The 22,341-nt window shown below is 56.9% G+C and overlaps 1 protein-coding gene across 7 annotated transcripts; it reads right to left on the bottom strand.

Moving 5' to 3' along the window:
- Positions 1-1,160: 1,160 nt before the first annotated feature.
- Relt (RELT TNF receptor) lies at positions 1,161-20,065 on the bottom strand. Of its 7 annotated transcripts, XM_046441913.2 has the most exons (12): positions 19,941-20,034; positions 14,560-14,620; positions 8,229-8,299; positions 6,822-6,896; positions 6,523-6,689; positions 6,230-6,309; positions 5,291-5,548; positions 3,871-3,951; positions 3,505-3,586; positions 3,085-3,342; positions 2,490-2,688; positions 1,161-2,352 (listed from the first exon to the last, which is right to left on the bottom strand). In XM_046441913.2, exons 2-12 carry the CDS (start codon positions 14,612-14,614, stop codon positions 2,305-2,307), a joined length of 1,374 nt encoding a protein of 457 aa, XP_046297869.1. In that variant the 5' UTR covers positions 14,615-14,620; positions 19,941-20,034; the 3' UTR covers positions 1,161-2,304. The 7 variants fall into 7 exon arrangements, with proteins under 7 accessions (XP_046297869.1, XP_046297872.1, XP_046297868.1 ...); XM_046441916.2 differs by lacking the exon at positions 14,560-14,620 and having other exon boundaries at positions 19,941-20,065; XM_046441912.2 differs by lacking the exons at positions 14,560-14,620; positions 19,941-20,034 and adding an exon at positions 19,690-19,893.
- Between the last annotated feature and the right edge of the window lie 2,276 nt (positions 20,066-22,341).

The raw sequence follows: 22,341 nt of genomic DNA, 5'->3' as shown, positions 1-22,341 counted from the left end.
GCATCAGCTGGCCCATCAGCAGCACCTGGCCTTGTAGCCCATCCTCTTCTCCACCCCCTTGCCCTCTCCCAGCTGCCAGGACACTGTCCTCTCCTGATTTTCTGCCTGCTGGTTCTTTCTCTGCCAGGCCCTGGAGCAGTCCCAGGATCTGCTCTGGGCCCTTTCCCTGAGACATGTCCCAGCTCAGACCTGGCATAAATGTTCATCTATGTGATTTTCTTGTCAACCAGGTCTGTCTCTTTAAAGCTCCAGACTTCCATGTCCAGATGCCATTAGGACACCTGTCAGGGCTGTCATAGGTGCCTCCAGGACTGCTCTTGCCCCACCCAGCTGGCCCTAATCCCTTGCCCCACATCCCTTTAAGGAGCCCTCGCAGGTCTGCCCTAGGAGTCCCGTGGCTCCAGCTGTTCCTCTCCATCATCTCTTGCCTGGACAGCTGCAAAGGCTCCTTCAAGGTACCCCTGCTTCCACTGACCCTGCACTCTGCACACTGTGGCCAAGAGGGTCAGGCTCCTCTAATGGGTCAAGCTCCTCTCCTTCATGTTTTGGTGGCCAGTTTCCATTTGGCCTTTGTGCTGTTCCCTCTCCATGGAACTGTCTCCCCTTTCCACACTCCAGCTCCCAGTGTCTCCCTCATCCCCATTCATCTCCAGGCTCCACGCCACTGCTTCCTTTAGCGCTGTGCTGTCCAATAGGATGATCATTTGCCTCATGTGGCTCTTGAGCCCTTGAAATATGCTAGTTCATATTAAGATGTGTAAAATATATAACACACTGAAAAGCAAAAAAAAAAAACCTCATTCATAATTTTTACATTGATTTTATATTGCATTGAAAATATTTTGGATATACTGAGTTTAAAAGTATTGATAATTATTAAAATTAAATCCACCTATTTTTACTTTTTGGAATGGTTATTAGAAATTTGAATCCCATACGTGGCTCACACTGTTTTTCTGTTGGACAGCCCTCTAGGGGCCTTCGTGGGAACCAGGTGAAGTTAGGGGCCTCCCCGGCCCATATTCCCCCACCGCTGAGGTGTTGTGAGGGGAGGGACCGCCTGTCCAGCACATGGAGCCCAACACAGTAGGGCTGAGGAGGTATGTGTTGAACAGACAGATGACCTCGGGAAGGGGCACAAGGAAAAAAAGGTCCTCATACACCACTTTCCCACCTTTTATTCTTCGACAAGTGGATGGGGATGGAGATGCAAAGGTAGGACAACAGCAAGTTTTAATAAATAAGAGAAACGGGGACAGGCAGTGGGCCTGCGCCTGCACGGCCCCACATAAATAACGAGGTGGCTGAGCCCGAGTGGAGACAGACAGGGCTGGGCCAGCAGTCACCTGCGCTGTCCAGGGCTGGGGGCAGACATGCTGCACCACAGGGACACAGAAACCACTGATGCCAGAAGTGCTCTTCAGCCCAGCCAGTGGTCCTCTCCCTGAAGTTCCAGAGATCTGGGGGGTGGCAGGGTGGGCTGGGGCTCTGCACTTCAGCTTCACCCAGGTCAAGTCATTTTTCAGTTTCATTAAAAACAGCGAAGTAGGGCAGGCACATGCAGTAAACCTCTTCTGTAGGCAGAGCTGTGGATGGGCAGCCCCATGGGGGCCTTGAAGGCAAAGGCCCCGGAAGCAGCAAAAATGGGCCAGATAAAGCTACTAATGGGAGAGGTGGCAGAGTCAAGCACCCCCTCCACAGGACCCATCCCAGAACCTCCAAGGAGCTGGAGAGGTCCTGGGCACTGAGGCGTGATTCTCTCCTATTTCACAGATAAACTGGGACCAGGGATGTGCCCAGGATTAGATCCCAGGAACTTGGCCTCCCAGCCCAGGGCTTTTATATTGCCCCTTCCTTTTACAGAACCTGCTAGAAAAGGAGGAAGAAACACATCTGCTCTAGGGCCCGGTACAGGGGCAGGGTAGCTAGTCACCAAAGTGTGGGACTGGGGCACCAAGTACAGGCGCCACCTCTCTGCCAAGCCTAGACCTCTGGTGGTACAGAGAACTCTCGGCTCCTAGGATGTGGCCAGGGCAGGCACAGGGTTAGGGCATCCTGCAGGGGAGAAACTGGGGCAGCAGGGTCAGGGGCCAGGCTCTCAATCTGCTCCTGCACACAGTGCCCGCCAACTGCCTGCCTCCTCACTGGGGCGGACGGTCCCACCTCCAGGCCTTGGCCTTTGCTGTTTTGCCTGCTGGGCCATCGCTTCTTGGTCCTCACAGTCCCAGCTGTAGCTCTTCCTCATCCAGGAAGCCTTCAGACCCTCCCAAGGCAGGTTTGAGTGTCCTCAGAGTAGGCAGCCCCTCAGATAACCAGGTTGCTCTCACTTAGCCGGACCACATAGCGGTTCTCCTGGGAGACAGGGATGAAAGGCCAAAGCTGATTCAAGGGGCTTCCGGGCGCTGGGTGAATGGCTCCTTTCCAGGGACCCTGCACTTGTGCCCCTGTCCTGGAGCCCCAGGTACTCACAACCCTTCTCCAGCTCTCACCTCAGCTTTGTTCTCTGCTGGGGGCTTCAACCACTTCGTATGGCTCCCACCACTTCCCAGCAGTGCTTGCTGCTCTGGCAGGAGGCCAGGTTGTGGGGAGTCGGGGAGATCACCCCCCGAAGGCCCAGCCTCTGTGATGGTCTTCACCTCAGATGCTGCTGAACTCGTCCGCTGCTCAGGAATTCGAGCCACACGGAACCTGGGAGAAGAGGTGGTGTGACACTCTGGGTGCAGAGTTTGATTTCAGGGTCAAACCTGTGCCTGAGCATCTTCCCAGGCCCTCCATAGATAAGGCTTCCCTCCGCTGTTTGTACCTAGCCCAGCACCCCACCTCTAGGTGGCAGGTAGACACCCTTGGCCTCAGAGGCCCCAGATGCCACAGGGGCCAACACATGCCCTGAGAACCCAAGGGCTCCATGTGAGATGTTGCACAGCTGGGAAATCCTGATTTCTCTCTGCCACCCACCCTACTAGAGAGGCCCACAAAGGGTAGGGCCACCACTGAGCAGAGTACCCAGGGTTTAATCTAGGACCCTGCCTCCACTCAAGGCTGTCATATCTCTCCATCACCCTGGTGCAACTGTGCCAACCTCACCTGCCCACAGACAAGATGGTGATCTCGCCCTGACGTCCTGTCTTGGCCCCAGCCTTGGAAGCCCTGGCTGGGTTGGACAGAAGGCTGGGAGCAGGAGTAGTAGCAGCTGCAGCCTCAGGGGACAGCAGTACCTCGGGCCACTTCTTCTGGCTACAACGGGAGCAGCAGGGGCCAGAGAGTGAAGCTAGGCCCTGCACGGTGTGGAGGTGGTGGCGATGAGGGCAGACGTGTGGCATACTGGGGGAGGCCGGCGGCAGCCTACAGAAGGGAACGGGTAGGAGCACTCATCAGGGCAGCCCAGGCTTAGGGCCAGAAGACCCAAGCAGGTAGAGAAGGGGTAGAGGCAGCATGTGAGGGAAGAGACCCAATCGGTAGCCCCCAGGAGGCAGGCTGATTATCTGAAGGCCCTGCCCCCCTCACCTGGGCACAGGCCTGTGGCTTGTCTGCACCAGCTGTTTGCTGTGGTATTCTTTCAGCAGCTCCTCCAGGGCCGCCGCATTCTCTGTGGGCAGCTATGGTCAGAACCCAGCTCCAACCGTAAGGGGTGCCCCCAAGCCCCAGCAGAGCCCCCTACCTACCCACCACACATACCCAAGCTGGGCTCTGCACCTTTTCCTCCACCCCTCATCAATCAAGACCAGAGACACGGGGGAGCACGGCATCTGTCTGAAGCACCCAGGCGGGGAGGGCAGAGCAGGGCAGTACAGTGACCTTACACCGCCTCATAGGCTCCAGGAAGAGACACTCCTCTCCTGGGCACCGGGATGGGTCAGACTGTGTCCTTACCTTTCTTCTCTGTGATCAGACGCACCAGGACCCCAATGGTGTCCTCATTGGCATCCTCAGTCCTATAGGCAGGGTTGAGCCCTGGGAAAGAGAAGAAAAAGACCTTGATCCCAGGAAGCTGGACACCCAAGCTACACCAGGATCAGCCAGCAGAGGGCACCCTGGGCCTTGAAGCCAGAGCTGAGCTTGGTTAAGGTGACAGTAGATGACAGAAGTATCCCAGGGCTGTGCACCTGTGGGCTCTCGGCCTCGGCTATGGCTCAAAGTAGCCCACCATCGCCGTTACTACTGAACATTCACTCCTTCTGTACCAGCAGCCCCAGGTACTCAGATTTCGGGGCCATCTGAGCTGCACATCTCTGCAGAATGCGGGTGAGGGGCTGTATTGGCCTTCTCTGGGTCGCACTGCCTCTCTGCAGTGGATCCTTCTTGCCCAGAACTCCCAACGTCTACCACAAACTCTGCCCCTCCAGGCCCATTACTTCCTGCATACCTCCCTGTCCGTGGCACTGTTTAACTGAGGTCCTTGGTTAGCTTTGGGCCCAGACCTCAAGGGTGTGGGAATGGGCCAACATGATCAATCCCAAACCCAGCAGCAAAGAAAGCTCCTAGGCAGCAGCCAGAGGTTAAAGGAAGTCACTAAGCTAGGAAAACAAGTGTAGTCCCAGGCAAAATGGCCCTCAGTCGCCACCTTCCTGCCTGCCTTCCCGCCCCCTCCAGACTTTAGTGTCAGGAGTTAGAAGGGGCTTTGGCCAGCCCCAGGCAGTCTGGGACACTGGCATGGGAGGTGCTATTTCACTCTTGACTTGGCCAGAGGCCCAAGGGTGGCGTATATGGAAGTGGTGCCCCTGTCCTTCAGAAGGCATTGGCCTAAGATAGGGGAGAGAGGAGACCCAGGCCCTGGGGTAGGGGTGGGAGAATGTGCCTCTTCCTCTTTCCAGAACTTGTAATTCAAACCACAGCCGCAGTTGTAACCTGAGCTCCTTGTGGTGTCTGCCCAGGACAACTGCCCCCTTCCCACTGGACATTCCTCCAGCTACAGGCCAGAGGTCAAAGGTCACTTTGAGTACTTAAAAGGTCATCGACCCTGGAACCACACACACAATTACAGCCTATAGACCCGCCCCCCCCACCCCCCAGGAATCCAGACCTCCACAGCTGGGCCCCGCTCAACGAAAAACCACCACTTGACCAGCTCTGCTGGTTCTGCCCCTGTCACCGTTCCTGGACCCTCACCTTCCTCCCAGCAGCAGCACCTCTGTAGGCGTCTCCCCTGAGGCTGGCGCGCACCACCTCCAGGAGGCCCTCCCAGTTGGCCCTCCACAGGCCTCTCCTTGCCAGAGCCCTCAAGGCCAGGGAGGTTCCCTCTGGTGGCCCCCAAGTTCCCTGTCTCCCACCTGGACCCCAAGCTCGGCCTCACCACTGCCTCCACCTCCAGGGCCGGGCCCGACCTCTTTGTGCGCCGTGCAGTGATAGCCCTTCCGCTTGAGCAGGTTGCACACCAGGATGCCCAGGAGCCCCATGAGGCAGAAGATGGGCACAATGGCAATGACCGCATACTGAGCAGCCGTCTCCTCAGGGCCACCAGCCCGCGTGCCGTTCCCCGGCTGCTGAGTCTCACCACCGCCACTGGACCCCGCTGCCACCTCCACGCCACGTCGGGCCCGCCGCCCCCACTCTGAGCACAAGATGGAGGCAGAGGAAAACACAGAGAGGCAGAGAGGCCCAGGGCCCAAGTTAGTGTGGGTGGGGTGGAGGGAGGACTGATGGTCCAGGGCAGCCCACGCCCCACCATACTGGGGAGGCAAAGGCCAGCTCAACCCTGCCTTTCTTCCGTTTTTGGCCAGCCAAACAGGGGTCCTGAAACAGGCTTCCTCGGGCCTCAGGATGGGCAGCCCCCCGGCACCCCCATCACCCCTCATGCTGGGTGAGGAGTGAACACATAGCAATGTGGCACATGCCTAGGCACGGGGACGCGGAATCCTGCCTCCCTAAGGCAGGCCCTGTGAATGAGTCACCTGAGAGGGTGACTGGCTCAGCAGTGTGAGGTGTGTCCATGTGTTTATGTGTGTGGACACACCAGTGCTCACATTCACTTGCAGGGTCTCATGGAGAGGACAGGCATGGGAGACTGGTCAGGATGTGAACCTCCTAAGCCCCTAATTGTGGCCTCCACCCACTGTATGGTTTCTGCCACTCAGAAGTAAAGGGAGGTGACTGGCCACATTCTGCTGGGCTCCCCCTGGCTGGCTGTCCTCCCAGGGGCTGAGAGGACCCCAGTGCCCCACATGGACAATCTGGGGCTCCTGGGCTCAAGCTCCTGCACCCATTCCTCACACACCTCCAATCTGCCACTCACCATTACAGCCAGGAGTGTTCAGAGATGCCCAGGAACATGGTTGACATGGAATGTGGGGAACCCCCCGAGGCCCAATCCACCTGCAGGGAGAGATATCACTGAGGTCCAGAAGTTTCCCCCAAAACTGTCCGTAGGCTGGATTCCTTCCTATCAGTCACCCTCAATGGTCTTGTTCCATCCCATTTCACAGATGGGAAGACTAAGGTCTATGTAGGGTGGAAATAGGCTGGAACTCCAGGATCCATAGTCCTGGCCTCTTAGGCATGAGCTCCCACCATCCACCCCTTGCTCACCCAGGCTGGCAGCCTCCACATAGTGTATCCTGGGTTGCAGTGCCAGCCCGGACCTCCAGCCTCCTTCGAAGGCTGCAGCGGTCATGAGGCTGGCATGGGCTGGAGCCCCAGGAGATGGAGAAGGTGCCTGAGGGGCAGGACCTGCATAATGTGCCCTGACCCTGGTCCTGTAGGAAACAAAGGGTGAGAAGGAGGCCAGGAGTCAGGCCTGAGGTCCCTGGGGAAGCCAGGCCTGGGACCCCGCCCCTTGCCCTAAGATGTCTTCCGAGGACAGGGCAGATGTGCAGCTCAATGCTCACCAGATCGGGCTCCTCCCCAGGTGGGCACTGCCAAGGGGTTGTTGGTGTTGCAGTGGCCAGAGGCCAGGGCAGCAGCTGGAAGCAAAGCAAACAGGAGCATATTGAGGGAGGGAAGGAGAGAGTACTGGGCACGGGGTCTCTAGGGTCATCTGAGCCCATAGGAGTGGAGATCGCTGACCACATAGGGCCATCCCACCCAGGCTTCTTGGACACTCTTCTAACCTTGATCCCTCACACTGCAAGGAAAACCTGCCCTGTCCCAGACCTGCTTCATTACCAGTGCCTGAGTAGGGAGAAAAAATCACATCTGCTTCGGGAAAGTTCTGGAAAGCCCCAGACAGGGGATCAGGACCTCAAGCCCTTGGATCTCTGAATTACACCCCTTCCAGCTAACAAGACCAATGAGGAGGAGGAAATGCTTCCGAATTCCTCTCTGTTTCTGTCCCTCTTCCTGCTGCAACCCCTGCCCCCCAATCACAGCTGGACATGTCATTAGCCTGCCTCTGTTTATCATTCCTGGAGCCAATTTTGCAGCTGGTGCTTACTATTCTGGGCCCTGGGCTGAGTGTCTGAGACCACATCTTCCTCTGTGACCTCCCCCTGTGGCAAGGCCACTCCATTCACCCAGGCACCCAAACAGAGGATGGCACATTCAAAGGAAGGGTGTCCCAGCGCCTCCCACGGGGAGCTCCCACTGCCTCCCACTTTCAGGTGTGAACCATCTGGCCTCAACTCCTGCTGTGGGGAGACCATGTCCGTCATTTTAGTCCAACACTGATTTGGGGGTACGAGGCATAGAGCAGAGCCAGCTCCCTTGGAGGCAAAATGTCACAGAGGCTCTGGGGATCTCCTCAGGCTCCAGACCTGGCTCCGGCACCTGCTTGAGGCCAGGTATCACACTCAGGAATTCCAGGCTCAGAAAGAAAGACGACTCCAAACCAGACGCCAAGACCTGTCTGGGGCCAAGTCTGGCTGGATTCTCTCATTTCCAACACAGATCTCAACTCCAGCATCTGAGGTGCCCCAAATCCCAGGCGTCTTTGGCCCAATTTCCTCAGGTTCCCACTACTGGCCACTGTTCCCACACCGGCTGCTGACAGGCACCTGCCCTTAGCCACCGGGCCTTGCCTACAAATGCAAGTCCTTCCTTCTCCTCCCCCTGCCCCCTGCAGCCTGGGTAGGCATGGTCTGCGAAAGCAGTGTCTTCTGCCTGGGTAGGGGAAGCCATGGCCTTCCCTCCTGGGTCACCATTTCATGCCAGGGTGGGTCAGGATAGGCTACCTGGGGTTGGACAGCCCCAAATGCTTCCCAGGAAGAGCTGAATATTCAAGCCTCGTCCCAGCATGGGGTTCCTGAGCAGGCTCACTCCCTCCTCCCTGGAGCTCCTCCCCAGCCCGTCCCACTCACCACGAGGAGGCAGGACAGGGGCCAGCACAGTCCGCTCAGCTTCATCATCAGACCCTGCGGTGATCTCTGGCCTAGGGTAGATGGAGGGAAGACTCAGGGGCCAGCCGGGATAGAAAGGCAGCTGCTATCCCCCCAGGCACTTCAGAATGACAGGCTTTCACAAGGAGTTGGGAGGGTGCCCTAGATCCCCACCCAGGTCCAGTCTGAGCAGAGGTGGGCTGCACCGGGCAGGGCCAGCCTCACTGGAAGAACAGAGGGCCCTGCAGGCTGGGGAGGCTTCCCAGAGGAGGAAGGGCTTCCTTCCCCTTCCATAAACAGCCAGGTGCCCTGCGGCATCGCAGGGGAGCACAGGAGGAAGGAAGCGTGGGGAGGCCACGCCAGGCAGAGAAGGCTGCAGCCCTCAGCCTCGGCCTCTGCAGCTTCCAGGCTCCTGCCAACCGCAGCCCACAGGCCCACGGCCTCCTGCCTCACGTTCCTCTGCCTCCACTCTCACTGGTTCTGCTCTAAGGAAGGCCCTGTCCCCACCTTTCAAACACTTTTCTTTCTGGAAGCTTCTCTAGAAGTTTTCCCCAAAGCTGAGTCTGGCTCCTATAACTCCTGTGCCTCACTCCATCACAGGCCTGGAACCTTCTCATGGTCACTGTCCACGTGTCCCTAGGGAGGGCCAGGACATGTCTACTTACATCTCTGCCTGCCTGGCTGCTGCAGGGGACCTGAAGGGGTAGGTGGCCATGGCAGCAGAGTTCAGCCTCTCTTCCTCTCTCCCCCATGGGCCAGCCACTGCCCTCACCGGGGAAATAGGACCCTGTCCTCAAGGATCCCCATCCCCGGGGACCCCATACTGCAGAGATTGAGAGAGTGGTTCCCCTGCCAGTCAGTGGGAAGTGCCAAAAAACAAAACAAAGCAACGTCAGTGGTGCTGCCCAGCCCCCTGGCCAGCCAAGACTGAGGCCCCAGGGCCAGACTGCGGCTGCCTCTGGAGACGCCCCCAGCCAGTGGACAAGTTGGAACAACAGGATTCAGGATTCAAATTACACAACTGAAGGGACTGTTGCTGAATGAGGAAGCTCCAGGGTGTGCCCCAGAGGCCTGCTTTCAGGGTTGTAAAGGTGATAGAAACAGTGTTCATGGGACCTGGACACAGGCCATGTGCAGCCTCTGAGGTCCAAGGATGGCTCATGGGACTTAGAGAGCCCAGCCACTGTCCTAGGGCACTGGCAGGCAGAGGAGCCCCAACCTATGTGATGCCAACCCTCCGGGAGACACACTGCCTGTGGCAAGTTCCAGGTCACACGGAAGACCCTCTCCCTGTAGGCAGCCCGGGCTTCCCGCCTGGAAAAGGAGCCCAGGAAACTGATCCACCCGCCTGACCTGGCCAGGCACAGACCTCGCAGGGACAGGGGTTTGTGTTACACCCAGGGGAGGGGGAGGGGAGTGGTCACATCATCCTTGGGACTCTCCAGGTCACTGGCAGCCAGCCACTCTTGGCCCTAGGCCAGGTAAGGGGAAAACCAGGGACAAGGAAGCCCAGGCCACAGGGTAGGTGAAGGCTGAATCTGGCAGCCAACACTCAACAGACAGAGCCCCCTGACTCATCTCCCGACCTGCCCGCCTCAAATCTGGTCACATGTCTTCCTTTCAGGGTCTGCCTCACAGCGTCCCTTCCCCCTACCCTGCTCTGCCAAACTCCCCGCTCAATCCCATCTCCTCGTACCCCCTCCCGGTCCTTCCAGGGATCAACCCGCAGACCTAATCACAAGCCCAAGTCCTCAGGCTGTCCCCACAGCCCGCCCCTAGTCCCAGCACCTTCATGTCCCCAGATGGGCCTATAAGGCTGGGGCAGGGGATGAAAAGAAAGAAGCAAAATAACTGCAGAGTAGAGAGCCCCAGAGCCACCCCCGACCCTGGGTGGCACCCACTGGGTGACCTGAGCGCGCGAGGAGCCAGTGTACAGATGCTCATCTGCAGAAAGGCGTGGAGCTGCGCAATGCGGAGACTTCCAGGAGGAAAGCAAGTGTCCAGAGGCCCAGCCTCCAAGCCAGAGAGGGCCCACTCAGGCACATGCACAGACATCCGCCGCCTGCTGCCCTCGTGCCTTCTAATTACACTCCCTCTAATTACCCCAACCCGGCACTTACTCCAGTCTGGCTGCCCTGGCCCCCACACTCAGCCCAGTCTGAGTCCCAGCTGGACCTGCCTGGTCAGGCAGAAAAGCCCTTATGCACACGTGTGCACACCTGCTGCTCAGGGGCCCCAACCTCCACCCCAGGTCTCCAGCACAGAGCCCTGGAACCATGACCAGAGAGCAAGTTCAGAGAGAAGCCCCACCGCTGGGAGGCTGGGAGGGGGTCCGTGAAGGCCTCATCCCTACCACTCTGCTTTATCCAGAAGGCCACGAAGTTCCAGCATCTCCTGAGGGCTTCCTGAAGCACAGCTGTCAGAGATGGAGAGACTGAGGCCCAGGGAGGGCAGGGAAGGTCCCCGGAGCCCTCTCTCCAGCTCCATGTGCCTGAGAGAGAACCCCCCAGCCACACTGGGCAGGGGAAGAGGAGACCCAAGGGTTTTAGCAGAGAAGGAAGTTAGCTCAGAAGCCACTCTTCCCCCAAGTCTCCTAGCCTGGGGCCTGTCCCTACTGCCACCAACCCCTTATAGGACCTAAGCCCCTCACTTCTCAGGGCTCAGTCTCTTCATCTGCAAGATGGGCATGTTTATCTCCCATGGGAAAGCTGTCAGGAGACCTGTGAGGTAATCTGCCCTAAAGTGGGTCACGCGGTTTCCTTCCAGCCGCCCCTCCCCCACCCCTGTGCAGGTTTGTCGTTGGTCTCGGCTGCTTACTTGCCTGCACCCCCGCCAGACAGCAGGAGGGCACAGATGTCTGCTTTATTCACCACAAAGCCCAGTACCCAGCCCCAGGCTAGAAGCAGGAGGCCTCTAACACACAGGCTCAGGTCAGAAAGGTTTCCTCCTCCCCGACCCTCCAGAAAAATGCCCCAACAATTAGAACCAGAAATTCCCTGGATAAAAGCCAGCCCGCATCGCCATGACAGGGCCCCAGACTGCAGAGAGGCTGGAGGTAGCAGAGCCCCAGAGAGGAGCAGCCTGGAGGCCTCAGAGAAAGAGGAAGCTGTGGCAGCTTCCCCTTTCCCAGAACTGAAGCCAATGGGTCACACCCCTCTGTTCCCCAGCTGGGCCCTCCCCTCTGGTACACTCCCCAGTCTCCCTGGGCCTCAGCCTGACCCTTTGGCCCCCTCACCCAACAGCCTAGATGTTCCGTCATGGAGCCTGGCCCTATGCGCCAGCTCCCGCCACCCTCAGAATGGCGTCCTGACGCACCCCTGCCAACCCTTACACATCCGCATGCTCCAGCCACTTCGACCTTCTTCCCAAGACACACAAGACACAGTTACCTGCCATTTCCTCTGCCCAGAAACCCCTCCCATCACTTGGCCAATACCTACTCTTCCTTCAGAGCTTAGCTCAAAGTCATTTCCTCCTGGAAGCCTCCCCCAACCACCACCTCCCCTCCGGCATTAACCACCCTGTTTACCCAGCCCCGTCCCTGCCACCAGCCGTCTTCCATGCCCAGTGCCACACTGGGTAAGTCTGCGCTGCACTCAGGATGGGAGGCAGAAAAGTACTTCTACTCTCAGTAGAAGGCGCAAGGCCCTGCTGGGGTAGTGAGGGCCCCGAAGGCTGCAGGGCAGGCAGGACAGCTGAGGCCGGACTAAGAGGAGAGGGTATGAACCTGCATCTGAAGCTCCAGGACCACCTGGGGCCACATGGTGGAGTGTGTTGTCCTGCTCTGCTCTTCACTGGCTTTGTGGCTGTGGACGCCTGCAGAGGACTGTCAGGAGAGTGAAATGAGAGGATTCACACTAATTTCTCAGTGCTGGGCTGGCACAGAGTACACCCTCCACAAGCACTCACTACTCACCGTGCCTCAGTTTCCCTCTGTGGAGGGGGAAGGGGCACATGCTTGCCACGCCAGTGTGAGCACACTGAGATTCTCCTTTTACATTTATGTTCAATGCTTGGCACACAGCCAGGTACATAGGAGGTGCCTGAGCAGCTACATGGAGCCTCTGGGGAGGGGAGGGTGTGGGAAAGGAGAGGAGGCTGGGAAGACAGATGGGCAGTGCCCAGATCACACCAGCCTCAGCTGCAACTGAGAAGCCTGCACTTTTCCCAGGAGCTATGGGAACCTTGGAGGGTTAAGCAGGGGAGGGACAGGCACGGAACAATTTGTGTCTTGCCAGGTGCACTGGACTACCTTTCAAGCGAGGGAGATGTGGGTACGAACAGGTGCCCACCAGGAGCAGGGTCGGAGGAAGGCGGGCTCTGTTTCCCAGCCCATGCTCCGAGGCCTACAGACCTCCCTCCAGCCTCCAGAGGAGAGGGTTGCCAAGGGTTGCCTAGAAACACAGCTGGACATGGGCCTCCCTCAGTGGTGGCCGCACCAGGCAGGAAGACAAAGGCTACCCATCAATAGAAAAATCCAGGTTAGCAAGGGACCCAGTGGTTCCCTGGCAACTGGGGCTGAAGTAGGGCAGTGCCCACATTGGGCGGTGCTGAGGGCAGCGAGGAACTGCCTGCTGCCCTCCTCCCCTACAGGAGAGGGGGACTGGCCCCAAGCTGGGACTGGCCCTGGCTCTGGGTCACCTCTACTCCTCACAGCAGAAGTGAGCATTTCTGTTTTACAGCTGGAGGTCAGAGAGGTCACTTGGAGGTCACACAACCAGTGTGTGACTGAAGCAGGGATGGAGCCCTGGACTGCCTCATTTCTGCCTCCCCCACCCTGAGGTTTAGCCCAGAGCCTGGCAGGTGGATGTTCTGAGTCTTTGCCAATCTGATGGCAGAGTCTAGGGAAGCAGGAACACAGTAGGTGGCTCAACTGAAGGTCTAGTACAAAGAGCCAGGCAGGCCCCAGAGTAGTTACTATCCCCGTGTGGCAGTCTCAGGGGCCTTCGGGATTTGCCTGTGCTCATATTCATTTGTGTATTGTCCCAATCTGCCAACTCTGAAAGAAAAGGGCACTGGAAACTGTAAGAAGTAGGAAGGCTGGGGAAGTCTGGGAATTCCCAGAGGGAGGAAAAGGTCCCGGAGTGTAGACCCAGTTCTTGAACTGGGGGCCCAGATGTGCAGAGGTCAGCACAGGACTCCTCAGTGAGAAGGGTGCCCCTCGACCCAGCCCTCTCCCAGCCTCAGGTAGCCAGGATCTCCAGGGCACCACCATTGAGTGAGTACCTCTCCAGCGCTGGACTCCTAATCCTGCACCCCTACACTGCCAGGCAGCAGCTGCTGCTACCTTACCAGGAGCTGGGCAGGGTTCTGCCCCTCAGACCTCCCATTGCCCCTGGGTCTGCACTTCAGCAGATCAGGTGGTGAGGTGGGCAGGTGGAGCTGAGGGGGCTAATTGGCTCCTTGAGGCTTAGGAAAGGGCTGAGGCAGCCAGATCGGGCCCACCCAGCTCCTCCCAGTCTGGGAAGGTACAGATGCAATCTCTTCCCTCCTTCCTGCCTGAGACTAGGACTAGGGGAAGGGGTGTCTGAGGCCAGACCGTCATCTCTGGGGCAGAGCTGGGGCTCCCCAAGAGCCCTCTCTCTAAGTGCCCACCACATGCCTCATAGCCTCTCTAGGTTGGGTCCCAATGAACCCCTCAGAGACAGGGTTCCATGTGGAAACTGAGGCTCAGAGAGGTTAAGAAGTAGCCTTAATAACCCAGTCTCAAAAAAGATAGGGCTTGCCTACCGTGGAGTAGGGGTGGGCAGCAGGCAGCCTTTGCCAGTGTCTCCCAGACCTGGCATCCCCACTGCCCCCACATGGCCTGTTTCTAGTTTGCCATCAACCTCTTGGTACCATGGGCCAGCCCTAGAATACCTCCCCTCTCACTCCAAAACAGGACAGCAAGGGACCCAGGAGGGACTGGAGGACACTCCCTGCAGCCCCCACTCACATTACTGCTACCTCTTCCTCCAAGAAGTTGCCTTGACCTCCCACCCTGGTCATATGCTTGGTACTGAATCACTATGCCCAAGCTTCTCCACTGTGCTCAGCATGGGCCCTTCCCATTCCCAACCTAGCTGACTTGGGCAGAGGCTTTGGGAGAGGCTGAGGGGAGACCACACCCCTCCTGACCTGTTATCCGATTCTCCCAGGCTCAGGGTGTTAGAGATAGAGGCTCCCCCTAAGGCCCTACCCAACAGAGCCTACAGTGAGAGTGTGCGTGAGAATGGAGTTAGGAGGGCGTGAGGCTGGTCTCTGGAACATTCCAACTGGGCTGAAGCTCTGGCGGTCTTGATTAGTGGATCTGTGACCTTGGCAGGTCACTTACCTCTCTGAACTTTGGGGTCCTCCTCTGCAAACAGAGGTGCCGGTCCCTGCCTCATGGGATGCTGAGGGAATAAGCAGAGCCACTGTTTAGTGCTGTTTGGAAATTACCAGTTCTCTTGAAGGCCAGAGAAGGAACCCAGGCTCAGAAACAGCCAAGGTCATCCAAAAAAACTTGGGTGCAACAAGGGTGCATTGGGGAACCCAATATAAATCCCAGCAGCATGGGTGGTGGCACCGTGGTCTCATTGAGAGGACCCCGGGTGCCCATTTCCCAGCTATCCAGGCCTGCGCCCACCTGCTTTACCAGCTGACACCATTGTCAGGAAGGTGGAGGTGCAGTGAGCAGTCAGTATGCCCACCTACCTGCCCAAGTCTCAGTTTCTCCTCTGTAATTTCGGGCAATTGTGCCTATTCAGCTAGCCTCGCTGTGTGGCGGGGGACCCGGAATTCACAGGCAAATGGTGATTCTTATAATCAGGCGGTCCAGGTGCCTTCTCCTGCAGGAAGCTCCTTGTTGGGAGGGCCTCTGGGCTATCCGTTCTCAGTCTCCTTTAACTCCTGCTAAAGTGGGGAGGCTCTCCGAAGGAGGTAAGCAGTGCACATGGGAGGCTGGGCACACTGCAGGTCCCCCTTGCTCTCACTGTTCCTTCTCACAGTATTTGCTTGGCCAAGCTTAGTCCCTCCTTCTAGAAACCCTTCTCCCTTCCCTCTCCACCATGCTCAGACCCTGCCCCTAACTGGCTGTAGAGGCCCCTCCATCCCCTCCGTCTATGCCAGCTAGCCAGGGACACTCACAGCCACACGAGCAGTTTATTTATAGAGCTCTCATCTTTCCCGGGGTGGCCCAGGAAAGAACTCTGGCCTTCAAGACTGACAGACCTGGTTTTGGATCCCAGCAACAATAGGGTCTTGCAAGGGTTTCTACTCCTCTGAGCCTCGGTTTCCATGCTTGTGCCTCGAGGATTGACACTCTCAGCATGAGGCAGAGATGGGACAGTCTGGGAGCCTTGATGGCAGGACACTGGGCACAGAGCAGGGACACAGCACTGGTTCCTCTCTCTCTGCTAGCCTAGTCCTACCCAGAAACACCAAGCCTCTGCCTACATACACAGGAGCACCGTGCACTGTGGGTGCTAGATCTACCCAGAGACCACATCCCAGGACCCATCAATCTATAGTTGGGGAGGGGGGTGGATGGGTTCTCCTGGATGATCTTAGGCAAAATCTCTCCCTTTTTGCTCCATTCTCCTACCCACTTGGAGAAGGCTAGCTCCATAACAGGCCTCCCCTTGCTAGGTGCTGAGAGCCCCACCAACATTTCCTACTCCTGCTTTGGGTAGGCCAGCCTGGTCCTTATCTGGAAGCTCATGCCGGAATTATCAGACAAGCCCCAAACCCTTGTCCCTTGCCTGGAGACCAGGCCAGAAGTTAGGCAAGAGCTGGTGTGTTAGACTAACCCTAACCCTAACCCTAACCCTAACAGGGAGGATGAAAACTGTATGACTCAAGCTAGGACTGCTCCCCCCTGCTCTGAGTCTCAGCTCCCCCATAACAACTCAGGAAGGAGGGGCCCCCACCAGTGCCACTGTGGGAGATGCTGAGCCCAGGGCCCACACAACAGGACATCAACGGGGACAGTTTCCTCTACTGGCCTAGAATGAGGGCCTTGTCTGAAGAGGGCCATGGTTAGCACCAAACTTGTCCCAGACCCACAGAGTGGCCTTGAGTTTTGGGCCCTAACCCCTAGTATTACCTCAGGCCATGGTGAGCCTCAGAGACCACAGATACAAACACTGCCATGTATCCAGGCACCCAGGGGCTGGGATCTTAAGTGGCTGCCCTTCCTCAGGAGAGACCTCGCCAGCATAGATATGGTAGTGGGAGGGGGCAGTCTGCTGGTGAGGCCAGCCACAGAGCTGGGTGAGCAGTGCCTATAGGTGCCCCACACCTGGGCCTATTACCCAAAGGCAAGGGGAATGACTAGAAGGTGGATCTAACAATGAAGACAGACGGAGGCTGGGCTCAGAAGCTTCCTGGGTAAGGTGGGCTGAACCCTAAATGATTGTGAGAGTTCTAGAAAGAGGGACAATAAAAGCAAAAGCAGCGCCGACCTGAGGCATCTGGTAGGGAGGAATATGGGTGAAGATGCAAAGTTAAGAGATCTTAGAAGGAAAGGCCTCAAGACCAGGATGAGGCATTTAGACTTTATTTTGCATGCAAAAGACAAGAGTCACTTTAGGGAGGTCACTCTGGCAGTATGGAAGGACTGGAAATGGAGGCAGACAAGCTGGGAACAAGAGTCTGGGCCTAGAGGGCAGGACCAGAGCCAGAGTGTAAGAGCAGCCTAGTTTTGTGAAGGTGTGTTTTAGGACTGCTTCGCGTGCTGGCTGGTGTCCAGCTGGCCTGGGAACAAGTGGTAGAGCAGAACGCGAGTACCCTGTGTGGAACGGGAAAGCCAGAACAGCAAGGTTTAGGGGCCTTGGGTAAGTCCCTGAAATTCTCAGAACCTCAGTCTCTCCCTTTGTAAAACAGGGCTGGGCCTGCTGGCTCTGACTCCTACCCTATGAGCAGAGGGGATGCTGCTGCTCCTCAGTGTTTCCCATGCTTGGCCAGACACAGCAGCTTCCTCAGAAACTAACACACTAGTCCCAACCGGGGTTACAAGTGGAAACCCAACCTGGCCCCTCTGTCATCCCAAGTTCCCAGAAAGGTCTGGCTTGGGCAGGGCACAGGATGGAGCTGGGGGGCCTCCACTGAGGCTGGGATGAAGAATGGTTCTCCTCTCTCTTCCCCTCTAGGCCCCTGAGCTATTTCCACCTCTTTGCTGGGGATGGAAATAACTCGGGCTCAGCCCCTGGAGACCAAGACAGCTATTTTCATCAGCCCCAAGAAACAGAGCTCCAGTCATTCCAGAGAAGACCAAAGGACACCCTGATGCCCAGACCTAGCTCTAGGCCAAGCAATGGCAGTGGTCAGAACTAGAAGGGGCATCTGGGAAGAATGGGGAGAAAGGCCCATAGAGGGCAGGGCACCAGTTCAAGGTCACTCAGTCTGTTCCCTCTCACAGCAGAAGGGAAGTGTAAGGAACATGCCTAGAGCAACAACAATGATGGGGATGGGGGCCTCTCAGGTATGGTGAAGGTCAATTACCCCTGCCACCCCTAAGCTGCACTGCTAACTCCAGATACTCTTCAAAACCAGGTGGACATTTCCAAACCCAGGTGCAGGTCTAGAAGTCAGAAGACAGGCCTTTCTAGTGACATCTGGCTGAGAGTGAGGGCTGAGGGAGGAAGAGGAAGAGGAAGGCCATATAACCTACCTGAAATCCGAAGTTCCAGACATGTGTGTACACACACATTACACTCAGAACAAAAGGGAACACCCTGGAAGGCCATGCCTACAATCCAGGTAAGGCATGAGCAGAAAGGTGGTGTGACCCTGTGAGGCCAAGCACCTCATAAGGTCAGAGGTCCTGAATTCCACTTCAACCACTGTCCTGATTCTGTGTGACTGAGGGCAAGCCATTTTGCTTCTTGGAGCCTCAGTTTCTTTCTCTGAAATAATCACCAGATCTCAGAACCGCTGTGAGGATTTAATGTGACAGTACACTATAAAGTTTAAAACAGAGCCTAGCACCATGCCCCTTCATATTTGCAACATTTCAACAAAATAAACATCTTTAGAGGATGGCAGCAGAAGACAGAACTTCCAGATCCTACCTATAACAGGTGCTACACTCTAATCACCACCACCTTCTGGGCCAGGGAGACAAATTTCCAACTACCCTGCATGAACCCTTCAGACCCTCTTGTGGGAGTAGGGGGCTCAGAGAGGACTTGCCCAGATGGTGAAGGGGCTCTGTTCCAGCTCTCCAGAAAGAACTTAGTCTCCCCCCAGACTAGAGACTAATTTGGGGGAACAAATCTGTGCCCCCTCTTCCTCCAACCAGGGAGTTGAAGAAAGGAGACCTGAGTAAAGAATGTCTATTGGGTCAGGATTTCAGGATCCATGGGTTCATATCGAGACATTGGACCAGGCAGCCTTTCAGTGAGAGTCTGAAGTCTCCTTGACCAGTTTTGGACTGGCTGTGCTTCCAACCCTCTCACCAACACCTGGGTACAGCCCCTGGACCACTGTGTCCCCAGAAGAAGCCTGCCCTCAAGCCCCTGCCTGAAGGGAGGGAAGGGAGAACAGAGGCAGTTGACCCAAAAACAATAGAGGATCCCAAAGTGATGATTCACAGTCCATTTACAGCCTGACACCTCAGTGTGTAGACAGGGGAGACTGAGGCCCAGCAGGGGCAGGTCTGAGAGCAAGACTGAAGCTGAGACCTTACAGAATACAGTTTTCCAAGGGCAGAGCTCTATGAGGCATGGGACTTCAATGTGTGAGTGTGAGAGATACTGTATGTGTATGTGAAGTGGAAACTGAGAGTGAGGGCCCCCTCAAATGCTGCCAAAAGTGCCAACCCCAACCCTGGCCCCCTCTCCTGCTGCCAGGGCATGTCGCTCAGACTCCTGAGAGGTGCCCCCCCCACCTCAAGGAAAGACCCGACTTCTTGGTCCCCCGTTTGCTGAGAGGTGTCTGAGGTCCCTCCTCTTTCTGCCTCTTACTCATTGTCCTAAGGCAGGCACCAGGCGCGGGCATGCGAGCACACACACACACACACACACACACACACTACTTAACCCTGCGTAGCTATGGCCCTAGTAATCCAGGGTTAGTTCTGTCACTTGGGGTTTCTCCCCACTCATCAACCAGTGCTCTTGGCCCTGCTCTGCTCACACTGCAGGCTACACACAGTGACCCCGGTGACCCAGGGTCTTTCCCAACCCTTTCTCTCTCTGTCTCTGCCTGTCTCAGTTACACAGAACCCCTCTGTGTCGCCCGCTGGGCTCGGCGTCACCGCCCAGTATGCCGGCCACACGTTCACCCGGGACAGGCCGCCTCATGCGCCGTGTCACCCACAGTCACGGGCTGACACCGTTCAGACCCCCCCTCCCAACCCGCCCGCCGCAGTGGCACTGAGACGCCGCTGTCCTGCCCCGCACTCTGCCCTGGTCTGGGTCCAAGTTTCCCGGGCCCCGCTGGTCCCTCGCACGGCAAGTTACGCTGCTTCCCTCCGGCGCACCTTCTGACAGACACTGCGCAGGGCCGGGCCCCGAATCGCAGCCAGAGGACACGCAGTCCGGGGCCGGGGGCTCAGAGGCCGGAGCGATCTGTGTGCCGAAGGTGCCGGGACAGGACCCCGGGCGGCGGGCCGCTAGCTTGGATTGCTGCATCCGCCACGCGGGCGAACTTCCTCGGAGACGCAGGGAGGCAGGGGCGCAACCCACTGGCCTGGACGCGGACCCTGGTTGCGGGCCCCGCACTCCCCCTTACCTGGCCGCGGCAGCTCCAGCTCGGATCCGGGTCGGACTTGATGCCCGGGCCCGGCTCGGGGAGCTCACGGGCGGCCGCGCAGCCTGCGCGCCTTTTGAATGAATTGCCGGCCGGGCCGGGAAGGTACTTAGCCCCGCCCCTCGCGTCACGGCCGCCGGTCCCGCCCACGACGTCAGAGTCTAGGCTCGCGGCCCCGAGCCCGGACCCCAGCCTAGAAGCTGCAGGGGCTTCGCCACTCTGCCTGCTCTACGGTCGCACTGCTCTACGTTGCCATCTTTCGAGTCCCCCAAGGAACTGCAGGGGATGCGCGGGACCGGGAGGCGGGGAAAGAAATTTCGCTTGATCTGGAGACTTGGATGCTGCTGGGGTCCTGTCGCCATTACCTGTGTAATCAGGGCTACGGCTGCCCCTTCATGGACCTTTTATTCCTCCTGGAAATTGGAGCCACTATGCCCTGTTCGAAGAGACCCAGGCCCACCCCTAAAGGCCTATAAAAGAGACCCATCAGGTGGGCTTCTGCACTTCCCTCTGGGACCAGCTCAAATCCCCATCCCTCTTTGCCAGGGTAGTTAGTCCTTCAGTCCAGCAAGACAGGTGACACTTCTCTTTCCCCACCACCAGCTATCCCACCCTACTCATTTCCAATGCCAACCATCAGAGCGCCCAGCAGGGCAGTGACCAGGGACATGGTTGCACAAGCCCCAGGGCAGTATTCATATTAGATTCACTCTTCTGTAAATTGTGCCTCCGTGAGAAGTGGTGCGCCAGGATTGGAGGCAGCAGCCCAGCGAACTGAGTGTCCCCTGCTCAGTACCATTCAAGGGATCTCAGGTAGCTATCCCAGGAGAGCAGATCTAGACAAGATAGGCAGCAGGGAGGGCCGAGTGCTGGGGGCAGAGGCCTGGCTGGGGTCAGGATAATCACAGCCCATGAAAGGAGGTGGAGGAAGGTAAATAAGACTGTTGAGGATAAGTAGGCTGGCAATGGGGTTCTAAACAAACTGAGTCATAGAATCTGAGCCACATAAGAGATAGAAAAGGTCAGGTTCCTAGGCTCCAGGAAATTCCAGGAGGAAAACTGGACACCGATGTGGGGAGGGGGGCAAAGGAAAAGTTTCTATTTCCCTGGCCATGCCCAGGCGGGAAGGGCAAAAGGAGCGCCAGATTACTGATGTCAGGATGATGGCCCCAGCCCTCTCCAGTATCAATGAACTCCCGCTAGGGCTGGGGACAGAGTTCATCCCTGGGCTGCATATCCCAGCCCATAGAGGAATCCCTGAAAGGCTCATCCCAGATCAGCCCTTCTACTCTCAGAAATGGTTTCTTGATAAAGAGATTTTCCAACTTGTTGCCTGAAGGATATTCTATTTTCAATGGGAGGAGGCCACCTGCCTACTGTGGCCCCAGCAGGTGCCTAGAGCCACAGCCTGCACATTTCCTACTCCTGCACTCCTCAGGTTATGAAGGAGCCTAATTTTTATTTACTGTTGGTCAGTTGGGCCAGTTCCTCCTCCAGCTGACTCTGACTTCCAAGCTACTTCAAGAACTTCCCTGAGAGTCTGGGAGCATCTGGTGGCTCCATAGTGAGTGATGGAGGCCACAGACAAATGTAAGCTAGCTTGTCTTGGAGCTTGAAGAGCCACAGGCTCTAGGACAAAGGACTTTAAAATCCTGGCATCTCAGGTGAGCCCATGGAATCTTGGCATTAATCTCTGAGCTCAGAGACCATCTTTTTTGGGGGGAAGTAACCAGGGATTGAACTCAGGGGCACTCAACCACTGAGCCACATCCCCAGACCTATTTTTTTTGGGGGGGTATTTTTTATTTAGAGACAGGGTCTCATTGAGTTGCTTAGCTCCTAGCGTTTGCTGAGTCTGGCTTTGAACTTAGGATCCTCCTGCCTCAGCCTCCCGAGCCACTGGTGTGCACCACCACACCTAACTCAGAGACCATCTTGTTGAACTTCATACAGTGCAGCTGGGGAAGTGAGTCCAAAGAAGGCCCACACCTCATCATATGGCATAGCATAAGGTGCCAGTAAGTTAGGATGAGCTGGGACAGTGACCTGGAGGCAGAGGCATGAGCTCCATGTCCCAGCAGGGCCCTGCCTCGGTCAGGGGTCCTAGATTACAGGATCAGAGCCATCAGGGTACTTTGGGGAGTGATGGTGCCTCTTGCTAGCTGTACTTGAATGCCAAACTAAAAGTGCAGTCATCTCTGGGTCCAAGACCCTTGCAGATACTAAAATTTGTGGATACTCAAGTCCCCTATATAAAATGGTATAGTATACACATACTTTAAACCATCCCCCATACTTTAAATCATCTCTAGATTACTTAAAATTCCTGATGCAATGTAAATACAATGTAAATAGTTGTTATATGTATTTTTTAGGGACTAAT

This window comes from Marmota monax, unplaced genomic scaffold (assembly GCF_021218885.2).
Source record: "Marmota monax isolate L192 unplaced genomic scaffold, Marmota_monax_Labrador192_F-V1.1 WCK01_AAM20220418_F8-fsc00068, whole genome shotgun sequence".
In the NCBI taxonomy this organism is placed as follows: Eukaryota; Metazoa; Chordata; class Mammalia; order Rodentia; family Sciuridae; genus Marmota; species Marmota monax.
Note: the sequence above shows the minus strand (reverse complement) of the source record. Positions and strands in the feature narration are given on the sequence as shown.

What these genes read in the sequence shown, in the direction of transcription:
- Relt (XM_046441912.2), bottom strand. Translation starts at nt 19,840, where the DNA reads ATGCAGCAATCCAAGCTAGCGGCCCGCCGCCCGGGGTCCTGTCCCGGC. An exon ending in GAACACTCCTGGCTGTAATG is followed by an intron (nt 5,549 to 6,229) that starts GTGAGTGGCAGA and finishes TCTTGTGCTCAG; the next exon opens with AGTGGGGGCGGCGGGCCCGA. An exon ending in CCCTGGAGGTGGAGGCAGTG is followed by an intron (nt 3,952 to 5,290) that starts GTGAGGCCGAGC and finishes TCTCTTTCCCAG; the next exon opens with GGCTCAACCCTGCCTATAGG.